Genomic DNA, 16,618 nt, shown 5'->3' on the forward strand with positions numbered 1-16,618 from the left:
TTACTTGAAAGTCAAACTTTTCGAGTTGATTTCTAATAACCTGAAAATATGTATTTCTTTTCAGAGCAGCTGAGTTTAACCTTTAACAGGCCTGACAGTAACCAAGCGACCACCTCCACTGTTCAAAGTGACGCTGGCGCAGAAGTGTCAAAAACTGAAGTTTAGCCCTCTAGTGGCCGTTGGGAAAAATACAGGTTCAAAACGTGTTGCATTAGCTTCCACTTCTTATAAACAGTCCGTGGTTAAGAATCAATGAGAACTTTGGTCATACCCGTATGCGATTGGGTGTTCCAGATCGTGACCCTCGGGGACACGGTACCAGAAGAGGTTGTGTCCGGTGCTCTGCGTGGAGGAGTAGTTGTAGACGGAGGGATGAGAGAAAAGAGGACAGGAGAGCCAGCCTGCATCCCCGTCCACGATGGAGACCGCCCCCTGGCTGGACTCCCCCCAGTCATAACATATGGGCTCTGAGGGAAGGGAGAATGTAAAGGTTAGTAATTCAGCAGCGTAACCATCCGCCATGAACTTCTGTGTATCATCTGCAAAGAAATAAACTGAGATAGTGTATAACTCTGACCCCTAGTGTTTAAAATGGGTACTGCAGTCTAAATTCTAAACATCATAGAGAGCTGTCTCCCCCACTCCTCTCTAGAGTGGATGCTCACTCAGGTCACCATGTGGTGGACTCTGAAGCTTCAGTGTTTATCCAGCTCTGCATGGGTCTGTAAACCTTTCTGTGTTCTAACCTCTCTCCATTTTTCAAAAGCATCTCCAATATTGATCCTAGTTTGAGCACGTTTCTGCTCGTGGAGCTTATTAGAAACATGCAGAGGCTTTTTAGGTCGGGTACAATCAGTTCTATCTGAACCACTTCTCTTGACCCGCTTCCATCGCTGCAACACCTGTTGACCTGATAACTGCTCTCATATCTGACAAACAGAGGGGCGTCCAAAACGGCCGTGTGGGGGGGGCCTTAAAAGCGCCTACCTTCTCTGGTCCAAACAAATCCAGAGCATTCAGGAGCAGAATCTAAAGTTAGAAGGAGGACATACTGGCTGCTGCATTGTTGTCAGAGAAGCCAGCACTTCAACATAGCATGTTTCCTTAATGATCAGAGAGTAAGATACCTTTATCATCTCACTCTCTACACATCTCACTGATTGGACCTGTAATAATATTAATGATAGAGTGAGCTGACAGGGGACATCTCTCTCTCTCTCTCTGGGTCGGGTCCAGGCTGTTGATGCGTCTCTGATTGAGAGTTTTTATGTGAGAATCAAACAGAGCTTAGTGGATGTCATCGTTAACTGGCCTTGTTAAAGGGACGTTATTACACTTCCATCTCATTAAAGGATTGGAGCATAGAGGGCGGCCGCTCCATTAAAAACCCTGAAACTCATCTGAGCTGCACGAAGAACGCTTTCTACAGAAAAATGACATCAGACAGTGAGAGGAGGCCGGCTTTATCTGAGAGGAGGCTGGACCTACTGCTTTCATTTTTCACATTCAAGACATTTATTTAAGGCACTTACAAAATGAAAGAGTTTGAATGAAGACATAACCAAACAGTGCAGTGAAAGTTAGACATAGAAACAGACTGGAGATATCTTTGACCTCCATGCTGAAAATATCCCACATGCCAAGGCCAGTGACGTTATTGGGGTGGAGTTGGACTCTCTGACGGCGGTGTCAGAGAGGAGGACGCTAACTAAGTTGCGTTGCATTTTGGACAATGTCTACCACCCACTCCACGATGCACCACAGAACGCCACAGGAGGTCATTCCTGCCTGTGGCCATCAAACTTTATAACTCTTCCCTTTGAGTGACAAACACTCCGTCTGACCCTGGACTATTTCAGCTTGAAAAACATTTCCCTCTGGGATTAATAAAGTATTTCTGATTCTGATGTCTTGAGTTGTTCATGGGTAAGAACTTTGAAAATCTAAATGGATATTGATACTAAGGGTAAAGGTCTTACCCATAAACAACTCTTCACTCTGCCTTAAAACTTTATGAAAACATTCTGAAACTTTGGGAACCGCCCACCTGACGGCCAAGAAAGTCTTTCTACCGATCTGACGAGGAGACGAGCCGGGTTGTTCTTCTATAGAATGTGTAAAGTTTTAAAGAAAACCAAGAGAGGAGGAGATAGTGGTTCAATGTCCCACAACACTGACCGACAGTAATAATAATAATGATAATAATAATACATTTTATTTAAAGGTGCCTTTGAAAACTCTCAAGGTCACCTTACAGAGCAGAGATAAAAAAACAACAAGGTAACAACACAACGATAAAATTAACATAAAAAAACCCACAAATGTACAGGATGTAAAGGAGTTATGAGAACGGGTGGAGAATGATCAGACTGAATATGTCAGTTTAAAAAGATGTTTTGAGATGAGATTTGAAAATGGAGAGAGTGTCGATATTACAGATTTGTGGTGGGAGGGAGTTCCAGAGGTGGGGGGGGGGCAGAGCGGCTGAAGGCCCTGGACCCCCATGGTGGACAGGCGGGCGGGTGGTGCAGTGAGTTCAATGGAAGAAGACCTGAGAGTGCGAGTAGGTATGTAGATGTGCAGGAGTTCAGAGATGTAAAGCGGAGCAGTGATACCATCGTTAGCTAATGTTAACCAGCTAATGGTAGATAATTAGTACTTACTGATGCTTTGATGAATTTCTTGCCCTTAACTTCCCAATTGGCAGCATTATTGACCCGGACACATCAAATATAAATGGAGCTGTCTGTACGTTTTGAAGACTTTCATTCTGGCGGTGTAGGCATAAGGATTCTCCATTCAAGATGGCGCTCTGGTGAAGACTTTGCCCGTTCTCAGAGGGTCACAAATACTCCAAACTCTCAGTTCATCTTAATGTTTCTGTTGTTCTGTGCTGGTCAGGTGACAGCAGGTGATGTAAGCAGGCCTCTTTTTGAAGAGATGGTAAATTAAAAAGACTGTGCAGCAGCTCCGCAGAGTGTTCGATGGAAAGCTTTGATTTCTCTGTTGCTAATGGCGACAAATGAAGCCTCTGGTGTGTGACACATCTGAGCTCGCACCGCTTAAGATTGTTTTTTTTGTCTTTCCACAGGGAATTAGCCCCGAATGAATCCTGCCAATTGATTACATGGACTAACGCTTTGACTCAAGGAGTCAGTCTTTAATGAATCAATCAGTCTTAAAGAGACCCACACCCTCCTGCTGGTCCTCATTTATAATGTACGAGTTAATTAGATGGAGGATAAAGATGATGACTGTTCACTACGTGGTAATAACAGTGATGACTAATGATAGTCAGACTTCTTCATACACTGAAGTCAGACCACAGGACGGGCTGACTGTGAGGATTACTGAATGATCTCTGGAGGACCAAAACGAGGAAACAGAATCAGGTGACTCATCAATGAAATCACATCCTCTTCAAAGCCGCTCCGCCAACATCTTCCCAGAAGAACTCCAAAAACGGACGTGCCAAAGAACTTTAGAAATGTAAAAACAAAAACAATCATTTAAAAAGGACCACGAAGTTAATGATGCATACCCTTTTGAAACCCTCAAAATGTTAGCATCCCCCTAAAAGCCCACTGACGCTACCAAGAGGACCTCAAGAAGTTCAAAAACCACCTCAATCCTCAAAGTTGACATTTAAATTATCTTTGAAATGTCTTACGCTGTAGGATTGTATAAAAGTTGCGCCGGAATTTCAGATCACACTGTACGACTGAATCGTATGAGACGCACGACCAAAGCTCAAGATTTATTTGCTCACGACTGTCAATCACAACCTGAGCGCTCACACTGTACGAGTGAAATCAGGACGGAGCATTCACAACTGTCAAGAGAAAACTCCAGACGGAAGTTGAAGTCAGATATATGTGTATTTTAGTTCTCTCATCTGCATGGCTCAAATACACAAACACTCTCCTCTTCACACTCAGCATCCCAGACAAACACGAGCTAACAAGCAGCTGTATCATAACACGAACACTCAGTCAGCTGGAGGTCTGCAGAGATTTCCTGCCAACGTTTCTTTCATGATTGGAAGGGGGGGAATACAGATTAAACAGTCACGCCTGCTGTTGCCATGGTGATTTTGGAGGCTGTCTATCAGTTTATTTGTGCAAGCACAATCAGAAATAAAAACTGCAGACAAATATCAAATATGACCAAAAAGAAAATCATCCGACCGGTCGAGAGCAGCTGATTGGTCCGTGACTGTAAGGCATGCCTCAGTGGACGATGTGGATCGGGCCAAAATAACGGCACAAATTTCAATACCTGTTGTGACACCACAGCATCAACAATAAAAGGCCTAGACATGAAGTACTCGTCCATTTCTTTTTTAATTACCAAAGATTGCAAACACACTTCTGCACACTGTCTACATTTTACAAAACGTTGGTAACATTTGGTCGCTAATCGAGTCTATGTTTGGGTACTGGAACGTAGACGGTGCTCTTTCTCTCACATTTCAGACATCGACTGATCATAGAGGATGTTTAAGTACGTAAACAACAACAGTTTGAAGCAGCTGTAATTTATGAAAAATTACCAAAAACAGAAACTCTGAACTAACGTGAATCTGCAGAGGAATCAGAGGCCTTTTTACGGTCCAGAGCCTCAGTTTGAGACCCTTAAGTGCAGGACAGTTTCATCCCTGCTGGCTCCTTTGGGATCTGAACCCTGAACGCTGGATTAATGGAGGCTCTGTACACTGTCTGTGTGTGTGTGTGTGTGTGTGTGTGTGTGTGTGTGTGTGTGTGTGTGTGTGTGTGTGTGTGTGTGTGTGTGTGTGTGTGTGTGTGTGTGTGTGTGTGTTGGTAATTGACCTGTCAGGTTTCACCAGATGGAGTATTAGTCTTTCTATTAAAACCCTCTCCAACATCCATCCACCTCCTCTTGCTCCCTCACTCTCCATCCATCCATCCTCAAGTAATACCTTCACCCCCTCTCCCCCCTTCCCCCCTCCCCCCAATCCTCCCCGAGCACTAACATCCCCCCCTCCACCTCCTCACACTCCTGTTATCCATCCATCCACAACGTCCCGCTGTGGGTCCAACAATCTCCTGCAGGCTTCTATATAAAACACGCTTCCTAATAGTTGGTTTTAATACAAGCCCCGCCTCTGACTGGGCAAAAGGCCAATCACAGGGGTGGCCAATCAGATTTCTAAGGGTCCCCATGCCTCCCCTCTGGACACAGCCCTGGCTTCAGGTATTTTTGAAGTATGTCAGACCTTGATCATGTGCTGTGGCACCTTCCCGTCTTGATTTTTACAAAACAGAGACAAACAGTAAAAAGTATAAATAGGTGTTAACGTTACACTGAAGTGTAAGTCAGCCACATTTTAACACTGACATATCGTTCTGCATCGAGGCGTCTTTCTCACTAATGTGTCCTAGTGGCCATTCACAGTACTGCAGCAGAAAATCAATGAAGTCTATTATTACTCACTGGTTTGTACTTTTTTTGAATCCTGAAGGTTTTAGATGTATGTAACTCCCCGGAGCCTGAAGATATGTGAGCACAAGTGAATCTACGGGTCATTAAACATATTCATGAATATATTTCTGCAGCTTGTTGGTAAAATAAACCCAAAAACTCCCCGAAGGATTCTTTCAATATGAGATAATGTTATTCACCCACATCCCATCAACTGCATCCATCCTCCTCCAAACCGACCTCCCATCGTCCACCAGCCCCTCCCCCTCCTCTGCGCCCCCACACACTCAGACAGAGTTACAAATGAGCCTCCTCTCTCCGGAACCATCCGTTCCTCGTCCCACGGGGCGAGGGCTTCGGCTTTTAATTAACCCCGCTTTCTGCAGAGTCGCACCAAATGAACAAGAAGAATTTTTTTTTTTTTTTTCCATCTCACAGTTTCACAATGTTGGAGATAGAACACATTATTAGGATCATCTTTTATATTCTTTTGAATTCCCTTCACCTGAAGAAGAAAATCCACCACCGCATGTAGGAACCAGGAAATGTGCAGAACATGTGACCTTTGAGCGTTCAAGGTCAAAAACAAGAATTTCACCACTCAGACGTAAAAGTTGATTTCTGCTCTGATCACAAACCTACCTGTTGGCTCGCTCGACTGACTGACAGCTGGTGTGACCCCGAGCACCACGATGAAGAGGAAGGCGAGGGTGGAGATGAAGGTCGCCCTGCAGACAGACAGAGACGGTGTAAACATGAGGGATCATTACTTTTCTTTTCATGTGATGTTTTGATTCAAAGGTTCTGCTGTTGGAGTCATACAACAATAAATAAACTGTAAATGGACTTGAGCTTGTTTATTTCTTTTCTAGTCTTCTGATTGGGGTTAAGTGCCTTGCCCAAGGACACATCGGCCTTGTTGCTGCAGGAGCTGGGGATCCAACCCTCGACCTTCTGGGGGTCTGAGAGACGGCTGACTACCACTGAGCCACAGCTCCCCCAATTGCTGTTACACACAGCAGACTCTACCATCAGTGTGTGATGGTAGAGTATCTCTCTCCCTCCACTCTCTCTCTGTCTCTCTCTCTCTCTCTCTCTTCACTCTCTGTCTCTCACTCTCTCTCTCTCTTCACTCTCTGTCTCTCTCACTCTCTTCACTCTCTCTCTTCACTCTCTGTCCACTCTCTCTCTCTTCACTCTCTGTCTCTCTGTCTCTCTCTCTCTCTCTCTCTCTTAGTTCAGGAAGCGTTCAGAGAGGAAGTGAAGATCAGTCTGTGTTTCGTTGTAACCTGCTCCTCGTCCTGCCTGTACATGTTAAGCCCCTCCCCCTCCACAGATCTGCAGCGGCAGCAGAGTTTAACGGGTGGAGGTGGGATTAATCCGCTCGTTAAAGGAGATGAGACGGAGGGATGACAATGACCTCCACCTCTCTTAAGCTCTCGCTTCTTCTCTTTATGTGAACAATACTCCTCATGTAAAAAATCTAATCATGTCTGACAGACAGAAACGTGACGTTTTATCTCCGACTGTTTAAATTAAAGGTCTCAGATTCAAAATCCTCTTCTCCATGTTCCTCTAACTCTAACATGAGTCTCTAGTCCGTCTACAAACCCCCCAATGATGAGAAGAGTCCATCCTCTCCGTCTTCTGCCTGCTCCACTTTTCAGAAAATGTGTGCTCTAACAGGCTGTTTGGAGATTTTCCCTTCATGACATCACAAAGGGCAGTAGCCCCTCCCCCAGGTGGGTGACACTCCCACAGCTAGGTGTTTGTTCTGCCCTCTGAGTCTGCCTTCTCACCGTAAACAATAGGACATGGAGCGAGAAAGACTGAGACACCCAAGCCCTTCCAGAGAGGGGGCGTGGTCAGACACAGCTCATTTACATATTTAAAGGTACAGACACAGAAACAGCCTGTTCTGAGCAGGGCTGAAATAGAGGAGTTTATAGACATGATCAAATACAGGATCAGAGTGGATTTAGAACAAGAAACTTCACACACACGCTCTGAGACTTATTTAAACTGAAGAGGAGGAGGAGGATATGTGACCTTTACAAACTAAGTGATGTCATGATATCTTGATTTTTTTACACTTTTATACATTTAAAGTAAAAACAAAAGATGTCCTACATAGCTGATATTGGGTTATTTCTTATTTTGAATCCACAGGAAAACTCCTGCACGCTTTCTAAATGGGACAAATAAGTTGCCAAGTTATTTATTCAATTTAAAAAGTGCTCTCTATCTCTCTCTCTCGGTTATAAATATGACTGAATATAACTCAGCTGCTGACGCCCAACTAACGTGATGTTAGCAAAATTATGGAATTGAATGTTGCCAAAACATTTGTGCCATTTAGACAAATCTCTCTCTCTTTCTCTCTTTCTCTCCCTCTCTCTTTTTCTCGTGGCAGTTTGCTGAAAGTATGAGTGGAAATCTGACTTCTTTTTTTTTTTCTAAAGCTTTGGTCCCTTTAAAATCTAAAAAAAAACATTTTTTAGATTTAGATTAGATAAAACATGTGGCGTCAAAGAATCAAATAATCTGACAACCTTACATATTAAATATTTTTAAATGAAGCTTATTGAGAGAGAGAGAGAGAGAGAGAGAGAGAGAGAGAGAGGAAAGAGAGAGAGAGAGACAGAGAGACAGAGAGAGAGAGAGAGACTGAGAGAGACAGAGGGAGACAGAGCGAGCGAGACAGAGAGAGAGAGAGGAAAGAGAGAGAGGAAAGAGAGAGAGGGGGCGAGAGACAGAGAGAGAGGAAAGAGAGAGAGAGAGAGAGAGACAGAGAGAGAGAGAGAGAGAGAGAGAGACAGAGAGAGAGAGACAGAGAGACAGAGAGAGAGAGACAGAGAGACAGAGAGACAGAGAGACAGAGAGAGAGAGAGAGAGAGAGACCAAGAGAGAGAGAGAGACAGAGAGAGAGAGAGAGAGAGAGAGAGACAGAGAGAGACCAAGAGAGAGAGAGAGACAGAGAGAGAGAGAGAGAGAGAGACAGAGAGAGAGAGAGAGAGACAGAGAGACAGAGAGAGAGCGAGAGAGCGAGAGAGACAGAGAGAGAGAGAGACAGAGAGAGAGCGAGAGACAGAGAGAGAGAGAGACAGAGAGAGACAGAGAGAGAGAGAGAGAGAGAGAGAGAGAGAGAGAGACAGAGAGAGACAGAGAGAGACAGAGAGAGAGAGACAGAGAGAGAGAGACAGAGAGAGAGAGAGAGTTTTATTTAAAGAGGAAGAGATGGAGAGAAGCTGGAGCAGACAGACGGAGAGATAATGTGTCATGGTGGACGATCAGGCAGAGGGAGGGGATCCCAGGAGGGACATACAGAACAGGAGCTGCTCAACAAGGCCATCCATCTCACACACACACACCCTGTTTATATGGTGTGTAAAATGCCACAGGTACGGCAATGACAATTCACCCCCCCCCCCTCCCTGCCTGGCCCCAAAGGATTCTGGGTAGCTGATTATTCATTTACAGAAGCTTTCAAACAAACAGTCAGCAGTTTGTCTCTCTGATCGTCACTCAGCATCATCATCGCTGACAGACTGAATTCACTATCTCAACATTTAGTTTACATCAGAAAAATGTTGATTCATCGATTAATGAACGGATTAGTTTTTAATTCATAATAACATTTAATTATTGGAGTAAGTCATGCAAAATAGAAAAAAGATTGTGCAAGCTAGAATATTGGCAGTTTTGGACGATGGAGACGCTCTACACAAGACAGAGGATGGAGGAGCTGTACAGTGGTAGAGTCGGTCGATCCCCAGCAGCTACATGTCTGATGTGAGAGAGAGGGAGAGAGAGTTGGGCAAGACACTTAACCCCAAGTTGCTCCCTCTGCTTCGTCAGCGGTGTATGAATGTCTATGAATGGATGAGTAAATACTGATGGACTCTTTACTCAGCAGCCAATCACAGAGCTGACATACAGAGACAACCAACTGTGGGAGGAAGCCGGAGTACCTGGAGAGAACCCACACAGAGAGACTCCTGAAGGACGGGGATTCAAACCAGGAACCTCCTCACAGAGAGACTCCTGAAGGACGGGGATTCAAACCAGGAACCTCCTCACAGAGAGACTCCTGAAGGACGGGGATTCAAACCAGGAACCTCCTCACAGAGAGTTGCTAACCACTACACCAGCGTGCAGCCCTGGTGTAATAGTGAAACTCAAATGAAATGCTTTCTGACTGGTGAATATATCGAGTCATATCTGCACCTATCAGAGATAAAAACAGCTGATGTGATAATATCGTCAGGCTGAATAATCAGTCGGGCTCTGATGACTCAAATGTTGTTTGTTTTTTTATTCTGAAGTTTGATCTAATAAGAAGTTCTGTTCTCGTCTGACTAACGTCAGTTCATTAGATCCTCTTCAGACTACTCGAGTCTTTCTGCCAGGAGACGTTTCTTATTTCTGCTTTTAATTAAAAAACAGACGAGTGATGATTAGAAGAGAGGAACTGTCACACACTGTCTCTGTCCAGTATTCATTGAACTGCAGATGTCTGACTCTGATGATGATGAGGATGAGGATGATGAAGAGGCAGGTGGACTGCAGTGCTTTCTGCTGAACACTGCAGAGTCCCCAAACTGATCTGATTGACGATAATCTGATTATCAGGCCGGATCGATGGAGAACACTGACGCTGCTAAGTGACACACTGAGAGCAGACAAAACGGGTCATTTCAAATCTTAATCTCCTGAATATATCACACACACACACACACACACACACACACACACACACACACACACACACACACACACACACACACACACACACACACACACACACACACACACACACACACACACACACACACACACACACACACACACACACACTATTCAACACTTTATCTTCACAAATGTGAACTTTGATGACGAGCTGTGTCCGGGCTCGTTTAGACTGTCAGAGTGACTCATGCGTTGAGTAAAAGCATGTTGGTGAAGTATTTGTTTTCCGAAATGTAGCTCTCATGTCAATGATTCATGGCAACGTGTCATTTTACCCTCAGTTTGTACGTTGAGGGGAGAATCTCCGAAAATCAATAAATTGAGACATTTTCAAACGACTATCCGCATCGAGGACTCTCGTGACGAGTTAACGGAAAACGCGTGGGAGATGTCGGGGGTAATCAAGTGGAGATGTTCAGTGGAGCTGTCACTCAAAGAGACTGACTCTGAATGAAAACACAGAACTACATTTCATTCCTAAGAAATTCATTTCACATCCAGAACAAAGCAGCTCCGTACCAGACTCCATAGAGAAAACAGAGGATTAAGAGGAGCAGAGCAGGAGGTTTACTCACATTAACAGCAGGTCGGGCAGGTCTGCTCGGTGTCAGTCCGGGACCGGGGTGGGATGGACCGCTCCGGGTTGCAGATGTGAGCTGTGTCCCGGGAGGCGGGCGGACCTGATCCGGGAAAGGGGCGGGGCAGCACAAGAACCCACCCGGACGGGGCTGTGGGGGTATCCCGGGTCTGTCTGTGTTTACTGTGTGAGGTGAGAGACAGTCTCTCACACACACACACACACACACACACACACACACACACACACACACACACACACACACACACACACACACACACAGACACACACACACACACACACACACACCCTCCGGTTAGCACCGGGAGCAGCGGGGCTCTGATGATTAACGGCCCGGTGTCAGGGCTCGATCACGGCTGTAAATCTCCAGGACTAACGGCGGCGGTGCACCGAGGTCGGTCCCTGCAGGTCCGGGAAGTCTTCCAAGTGAGCGCGAGGAGGCTGTCCCGTTAATTAACGAGCCCGGGTTAAATTCACGCGATAATTAACTTATGTAAAGTTAAGAGAGAGAGAGCTGCAATTAGGCGCTAGAAGAACCAAAGCAGAGACGTGAGACAGGCAGACAGACTGGCTGAAGCTTGAACAGACTCTCAGAAGTTCAGATAAACTTTGTGACGTCACAGATCTGCGTTTAAATAGAAGAAAACGTTAAAAAAATAAAAGTTGAAGCAGTAGTGAGCGGTGTGTGAGTTAATGTGTGTTTGTGTATTTAAGTAGGAAGTGGAGGCTGACTGTATTCCGGTAGTCGCTCCTCCTCCTCTCATGTTGCGACATCGGTCAGTGTGATTTCCCTACAGCACGCACCCTTTGATCACTGTCTGATCACTGAGGACACACACACACACACACACACACACACACACACACACACACACTAATGCTGCAGTCGTTTGACATCAAAACCTTTTTCCTGGTGTGGTGTCTCCCCCTGGTGGTGTCAGGCTGTAAGTACAGCAGAGGCTCACTCAGGGTTTCCAGATGTTTCCTGTTCAGTGAATCAGCTGATGATAAATCATGAACTCTTTGTTCAGGATGAAACACTCCGACTGGTTTTCTTTGTTTTGATTCAGTTCAGATTAAAACTCAGATTATTTTCAAACTCACATTAAAAAAGAAAATGTTCTGTAAAAAGAAGTGATGGAGGTAAAGGTGGATGAAGTTAAAGGTGGAGGGATCAATCAATCAATTTTTATTTGTATAGCGTCAACTCATAACAAGTGTTGTCTCGAGACACTTTACAAAAAGCAGGTAAAAGACCTCACTCATTGTTATGTCACATAAAGCAGGTAAAAGACCTTACTCATTGTTATGTTACATAAAGCAGGTAAAAGACCTCACTCATTGTTATGTTACATAAAGCAGGTAAAAGACCTTACTCATTGTTATGTTACATAAAGCAGGTAAAAGACCTCACTCATTGTTATGTTACAAAAAGCAGGTAAAAGACCTCACTCATTGTTATGTTACATAAAGCAGGTAAAAGACCTTACTCATTGTTATGTTACAAAAAGCAGGTAAAATACCTCACTCATTGTTATGTTACAAAAAGCAGGTAAAATACCTCACTCATTGTTATGTTACAAAAAGCAGGTAAAAGACCTTACTCATTGTTATGTTACATAAAGCAGGTAAAAGACCTCACTCATTGTTATGTTACATAAAGCAGGTAAAAGACCTTACTCATTGTTATGTTACATAAAGCAGGTAAAAGACCTCACTCATTGTTATGTTACAAAAAGCAGGTAAAAGACCTCACTCATTGTTATGTTACATAAAGCAGGTAAAAGACCTTACTCATTGTTATGTTACAAAAAGCAGGTAAAATACCTCACTCATTGTTATGTTACAAAAAGCAGGTAAAATACCTCACTCATTGTTATGTTACAAAAAGCAGGTAAAAGACCTTACTCATTGTTATGTTACAAAAGCAGGTAAAAGACCTCACTCATTGTTATGTTACAAAAAGCTTAAGGGGGGGGGGTTGTTCTGGCAGGCCGTCAACCAACGATCTTGAGGAGCCTAAGAGAGCTCAAGAGCTCTCAGGAAAGTAGGTGGTTAGTGACTGAGATTTACAGATAGATACATGCAGTAATATGATGTACTGTATATGCACAGAGAGAGAGAGGAGCTCAAGGTGCCAGTTCCCCCGGTGGTCTAAGCCTATAGCAGCATAACTAAGAGCTGGTCTACACCAGCACTAACTATAAGATTTATCAAAAAGGAAAGTTTCAAGTCTATTCTTAAAAATACAGACTGTGTCAGCCTCCCGGACCCCGGCTGGAAGATGATTCCAGAGGAGAGGAGCCCGATAACTGAAGGCTTTACCTCCCATAGTACATTTAGAGACTGTAGGTACCACGAGCAGGTCTGATAACTGAAGGCTCTACCTCCCATAGTACATTTAGAGACTGTAGGTACCACTAGCAGGCCTGATAACTGAAGGCTCTACCTCCCATAGTACATTTAGAGACTGTAGGTACCACTAGCAGACCTGATAACTGAAGGCTCTACCTCCCATAGTACATTTAGAGACTGTACCACGAGCAGGCCTGATAACTGAAGGCTCTACCTCCCATAGTACATTTAGAGACTGTAGGTACCACTAGCAGGCCTGATAACTGAAGGCTCTACCTCCCATAGTACATTTAGAGACTGTAGGTACCACGAGCAGGTCTGATAACTGAAGGCTCTACCTCCCATAGTACATTTAGAGACTGTACCATGAGCAGGTCTGATAACTGAAGGCTCTACCTCCCATAGTACATTTAGAGACTGTACCATGAGCAGGTCTGATAACTGAAGGCTCTACCTCCCATAGTACATTTAGAGACTGTACCATGAGCAGGCCTGATAACTGAAGGCTCTACCTCCCATAGTACATTTAGAGACCGTAGGTACCACTAGCAGGCCTGATAACTGAAGGCTCTACCTCCCATAGTACATTTAGAGACTGTAGGTACCACGAGCAGGTCTGATAACTGAAGGCTCTACCTCCCATAGTACATTTAGAGACTGTAGGTACCACGAGCAGGTCTGATAACTGAAGGCTCTACCTCCCATAGTACATTTAGAGACTGTAGGTACCACGAACAGGCCTGATAACTGAAGGCTCTACCTCCCATAGTACATTTAGAGACTGTAGGTACCACTAGCAGGCCTGATAACTGAAGGCTCTACCTCCCATAGTACATTTAGAGACTGTAGGTACCACGAGCAGGTCTGATAACTGAAGGCTCTACCTCCCATAGTACATTTAGAGACTGTAGGTACCACGAGCAGGCCTGATAACTGAAGGCTCTACCTCCCATAGTACATTTAGAGACTGTAGGTACCACGAGCAGGCCTGATAACTGAAGGCTCTACCTCCCATAGTACATTTAGAGACTGTAGGTACCACTAGCAGGCCTGCATTCTGGGACTGTAATGTTCTTGAAGGGTAGTGCGGCAGTAGTAGCTCCTTGGTTTAAGGTAAAGGTGGAGGGATGAAGGTAAAGGTGGAGGGATGAAGGTAAAGGTGGAGGGATGAAGGTAAAGGTGGAGGGATTAAGGTAAAGGTGGAGGGATGAAGGTAAAGGTGGAGGTCTTGAAGGTCCCTCTGGATTGTTGGTCTGGATCTCTTTCAGAGCTCGTCTCCAACACAACTTTCTAATGAAATCGTTCTTTTGAAATCTTCAGTTCGTTTTGATCGATCATTAAAGTAAGTGACGTCATGTCTTAACTTCCTGAAGCCGTCTGTCATCAGTGGAACATTTCTGCAGCTTCAAGCAGACGCTACAGACCCCCCCCCCTCTCGTCTCTCGTCCTCCTGATGTCACTTACAGGGTTTCAGCGCAGCGCCCGTGTTTCTGTGTCTCCTCGTTAAAGATGGATGAGGTGGAGCAGCTCTTAAGACATCAGAGCGTCCGACTCGTCTGTGAAGTGGAAACCAGCCGCTGAGTGTTTTTTCTGCTGAGGCAGAGTGGACGGACGCTCTGCAAGCTTTTAACCCGTCTGAACGACTCGGCGTGTTTTCACTTCAGGAAGGACAGCGAGCTTTTAATAAAACACAGAAAGACGCAGAGTGAAGGGTGACCCGGCCGCAAACTCTTCACTTCATATTTACAGAAGAGGACATGCAGACGTTCTTTTGAATTGACTCTGGTTTCCTGTGATAGTGAGTCGTTAAACGTTTTCTTATTTATCTCGTTATCTCAGGATGTCGTCAACATTAACTTTCCTGTGATAATTACTTTACTAAGATCTCGACAAAAAGACTGACGCTGACTTGTGGGAGTAAATGAACGTGTGGATGAATGTCCTCTTAGGGCTTCCGTACTCACAGGAGGAAGAGGAGGTGAGAAAACACGTGTAGGAGCCATGATGAGTGTTTTACCTTGGTTGATTATTTTTTAAATTTAGCTCCTTATATGGGTTTCTTATAGAGCGCCACAGGAATGAGTCCTAAAACCAGGAAGTAAGTTAGCATTTGAGCGCCACGGGGTCTAACGTCTAAAAGTCAACAGGGATTTTGAATGTGTTTGTGGTTAGACGCCTGAAATAAGGTCTGTGGTTAACACAAGCTGAAGAGATGTTGGTGTTTTGTTAGAGCACATAAACTACGTTAGGTAATACCTCCACTTGTGAAGTTTGAAGTTTTTACTCGTCTTTAAAAAGGCGGTTGCTAACAAGCGGCTAAATGTGACTACAGCGGTTGTCGGGGACATTAAAGGTCATCACGCCGGACACAGAGGGCGGGAACTCTCTCACTAGTTGGAGATGTCTCCTGTAGGTTTAATCTTTAGGTTCAGGTGAATATTATGTTTGTAAACTATTTATTAAACTACGTGGATTAGTTTATCGGAGATCGTCTGAAGCATAACGCTAGTGATGTCACAATCATCCCACCGTGGTGTAGTTAGCTTGTAGCATAACGTTAGCTTTTTACTTCTGTCGGCCACATTAACTCTTCAAACATCATAAAAATGGCGTTCATCTGTGAAGATTATCCTGCTGAACAAAACGCCTACGCTTCACAAACGTGTGTTTAACACAGAGATTATTTTCTGCAACGATCCAAAATCCAATGAAAACATCCCAGAGGAGGATTCTCTTTAGACCCCCATGGTGATGCTACTTCAGGGTCGGCCTACAAAAATATGTCACATGGTTTGTTCTCTATTATTTCCGGTAATTAGCAGTGGGCGTGGCTTACTTTATGTTTACCTGTGCATTTGGGGTTGCGGGAAGTCAAGACAAAGAGGGTGAATGAGTTTGAAATAGTTTCTGTTGACTGTCATCGTTATATAATCATCACTTTTGGACCTTTTGTTTAGAAATATCTTTTTTCATATTTGGTTTAATAAATCTACAACGATCTGGACTTTTTTACTTTTTTATATTTTTACACAAACGAGTCACAGGTACAAACCCACTTCTTACTTTTCAATCCTAAAAGCACCCGATCCGACCTGTGGCTCCTACTGCCATGTCATTCTCCAAAGCAGCAAATGTTAGAGATTTTCAGGGAGGATAAATGCACAACAAGGCGATGTTGCATAATGATAACCAAACATATTCTGGAGAAATGTAAAGTTTGATGGATGATTATTTTTAGACTATACTAATTGTAAATAAAGATTTTCACATGTTGAAATTCCATAATTTTGCATTGAAAAATACAAATTGTTAGGCTTTTATTTTGAATTCTTGTACTGTCTTAAGCTGAGAGAACTTTACTTGCTGTTTGAATTCAAAACTGTGCTGTACCTGAGGAAAACGGCGGTTTTGCTGGCAACTCGTCTCTGTGAGAAACACGTACGGACACCAGACGCGTGTTCGGTCTGTCCTGAG

The 16,618-nt window shown here is 44.2% G+C and overlaps 1 protein-coding gene across 2 annotated transcripts in view; it reads right to left on the reverse strand.

The window, feature by feature from the left end:
- il1rap (interleukin 1 receptor accessory protein) overlaps positions 1-11,547 on the reverse strand; it is a 33,741-nt gene extending 22,194 nt beyond the window's left edge. Inside the window, exons 1-3 of one of the 2 annotated variants that reach the window (XM_065960286.1) lie at positions 10,767-11,547; positions 6,085-6,170; positions 272-467 (exon numbers count right to left, since the gene is read on the reverse strand). In XM_065960286.1, coding sequence (XP_065816358.1) covers positions 272-467; positions 6,085-6,170; positions 10,767-10,768 — 284 coding nt within the window. In that variant the 5' untranslated portion in view covers positions 10,769-11,547. The remainder of the gene's footprint in view (positions 1-271; positions 468-6,084; positions 6,171-10,766) is intronic. The other variant, XM_065960287.1, reaches the window with a different exon arrangement.
- Positions 11,548-16,618: the final 5,071 nt, after the last annotated feature.

The sequence above is a fragment of the Labrus bergylta genome, chromosome 11 (assembly GCF_963930695.1).
Source record: "Labrus bergylta chromosome 11, fLabBer1.1, whole genome shotgun sequence".
Taxonomy (NCBI): Eukaryota; Metazoa; Chordata; class Actinopteri; order Labriformes; family Labridae; genus Labrus; species Labrus bergylta.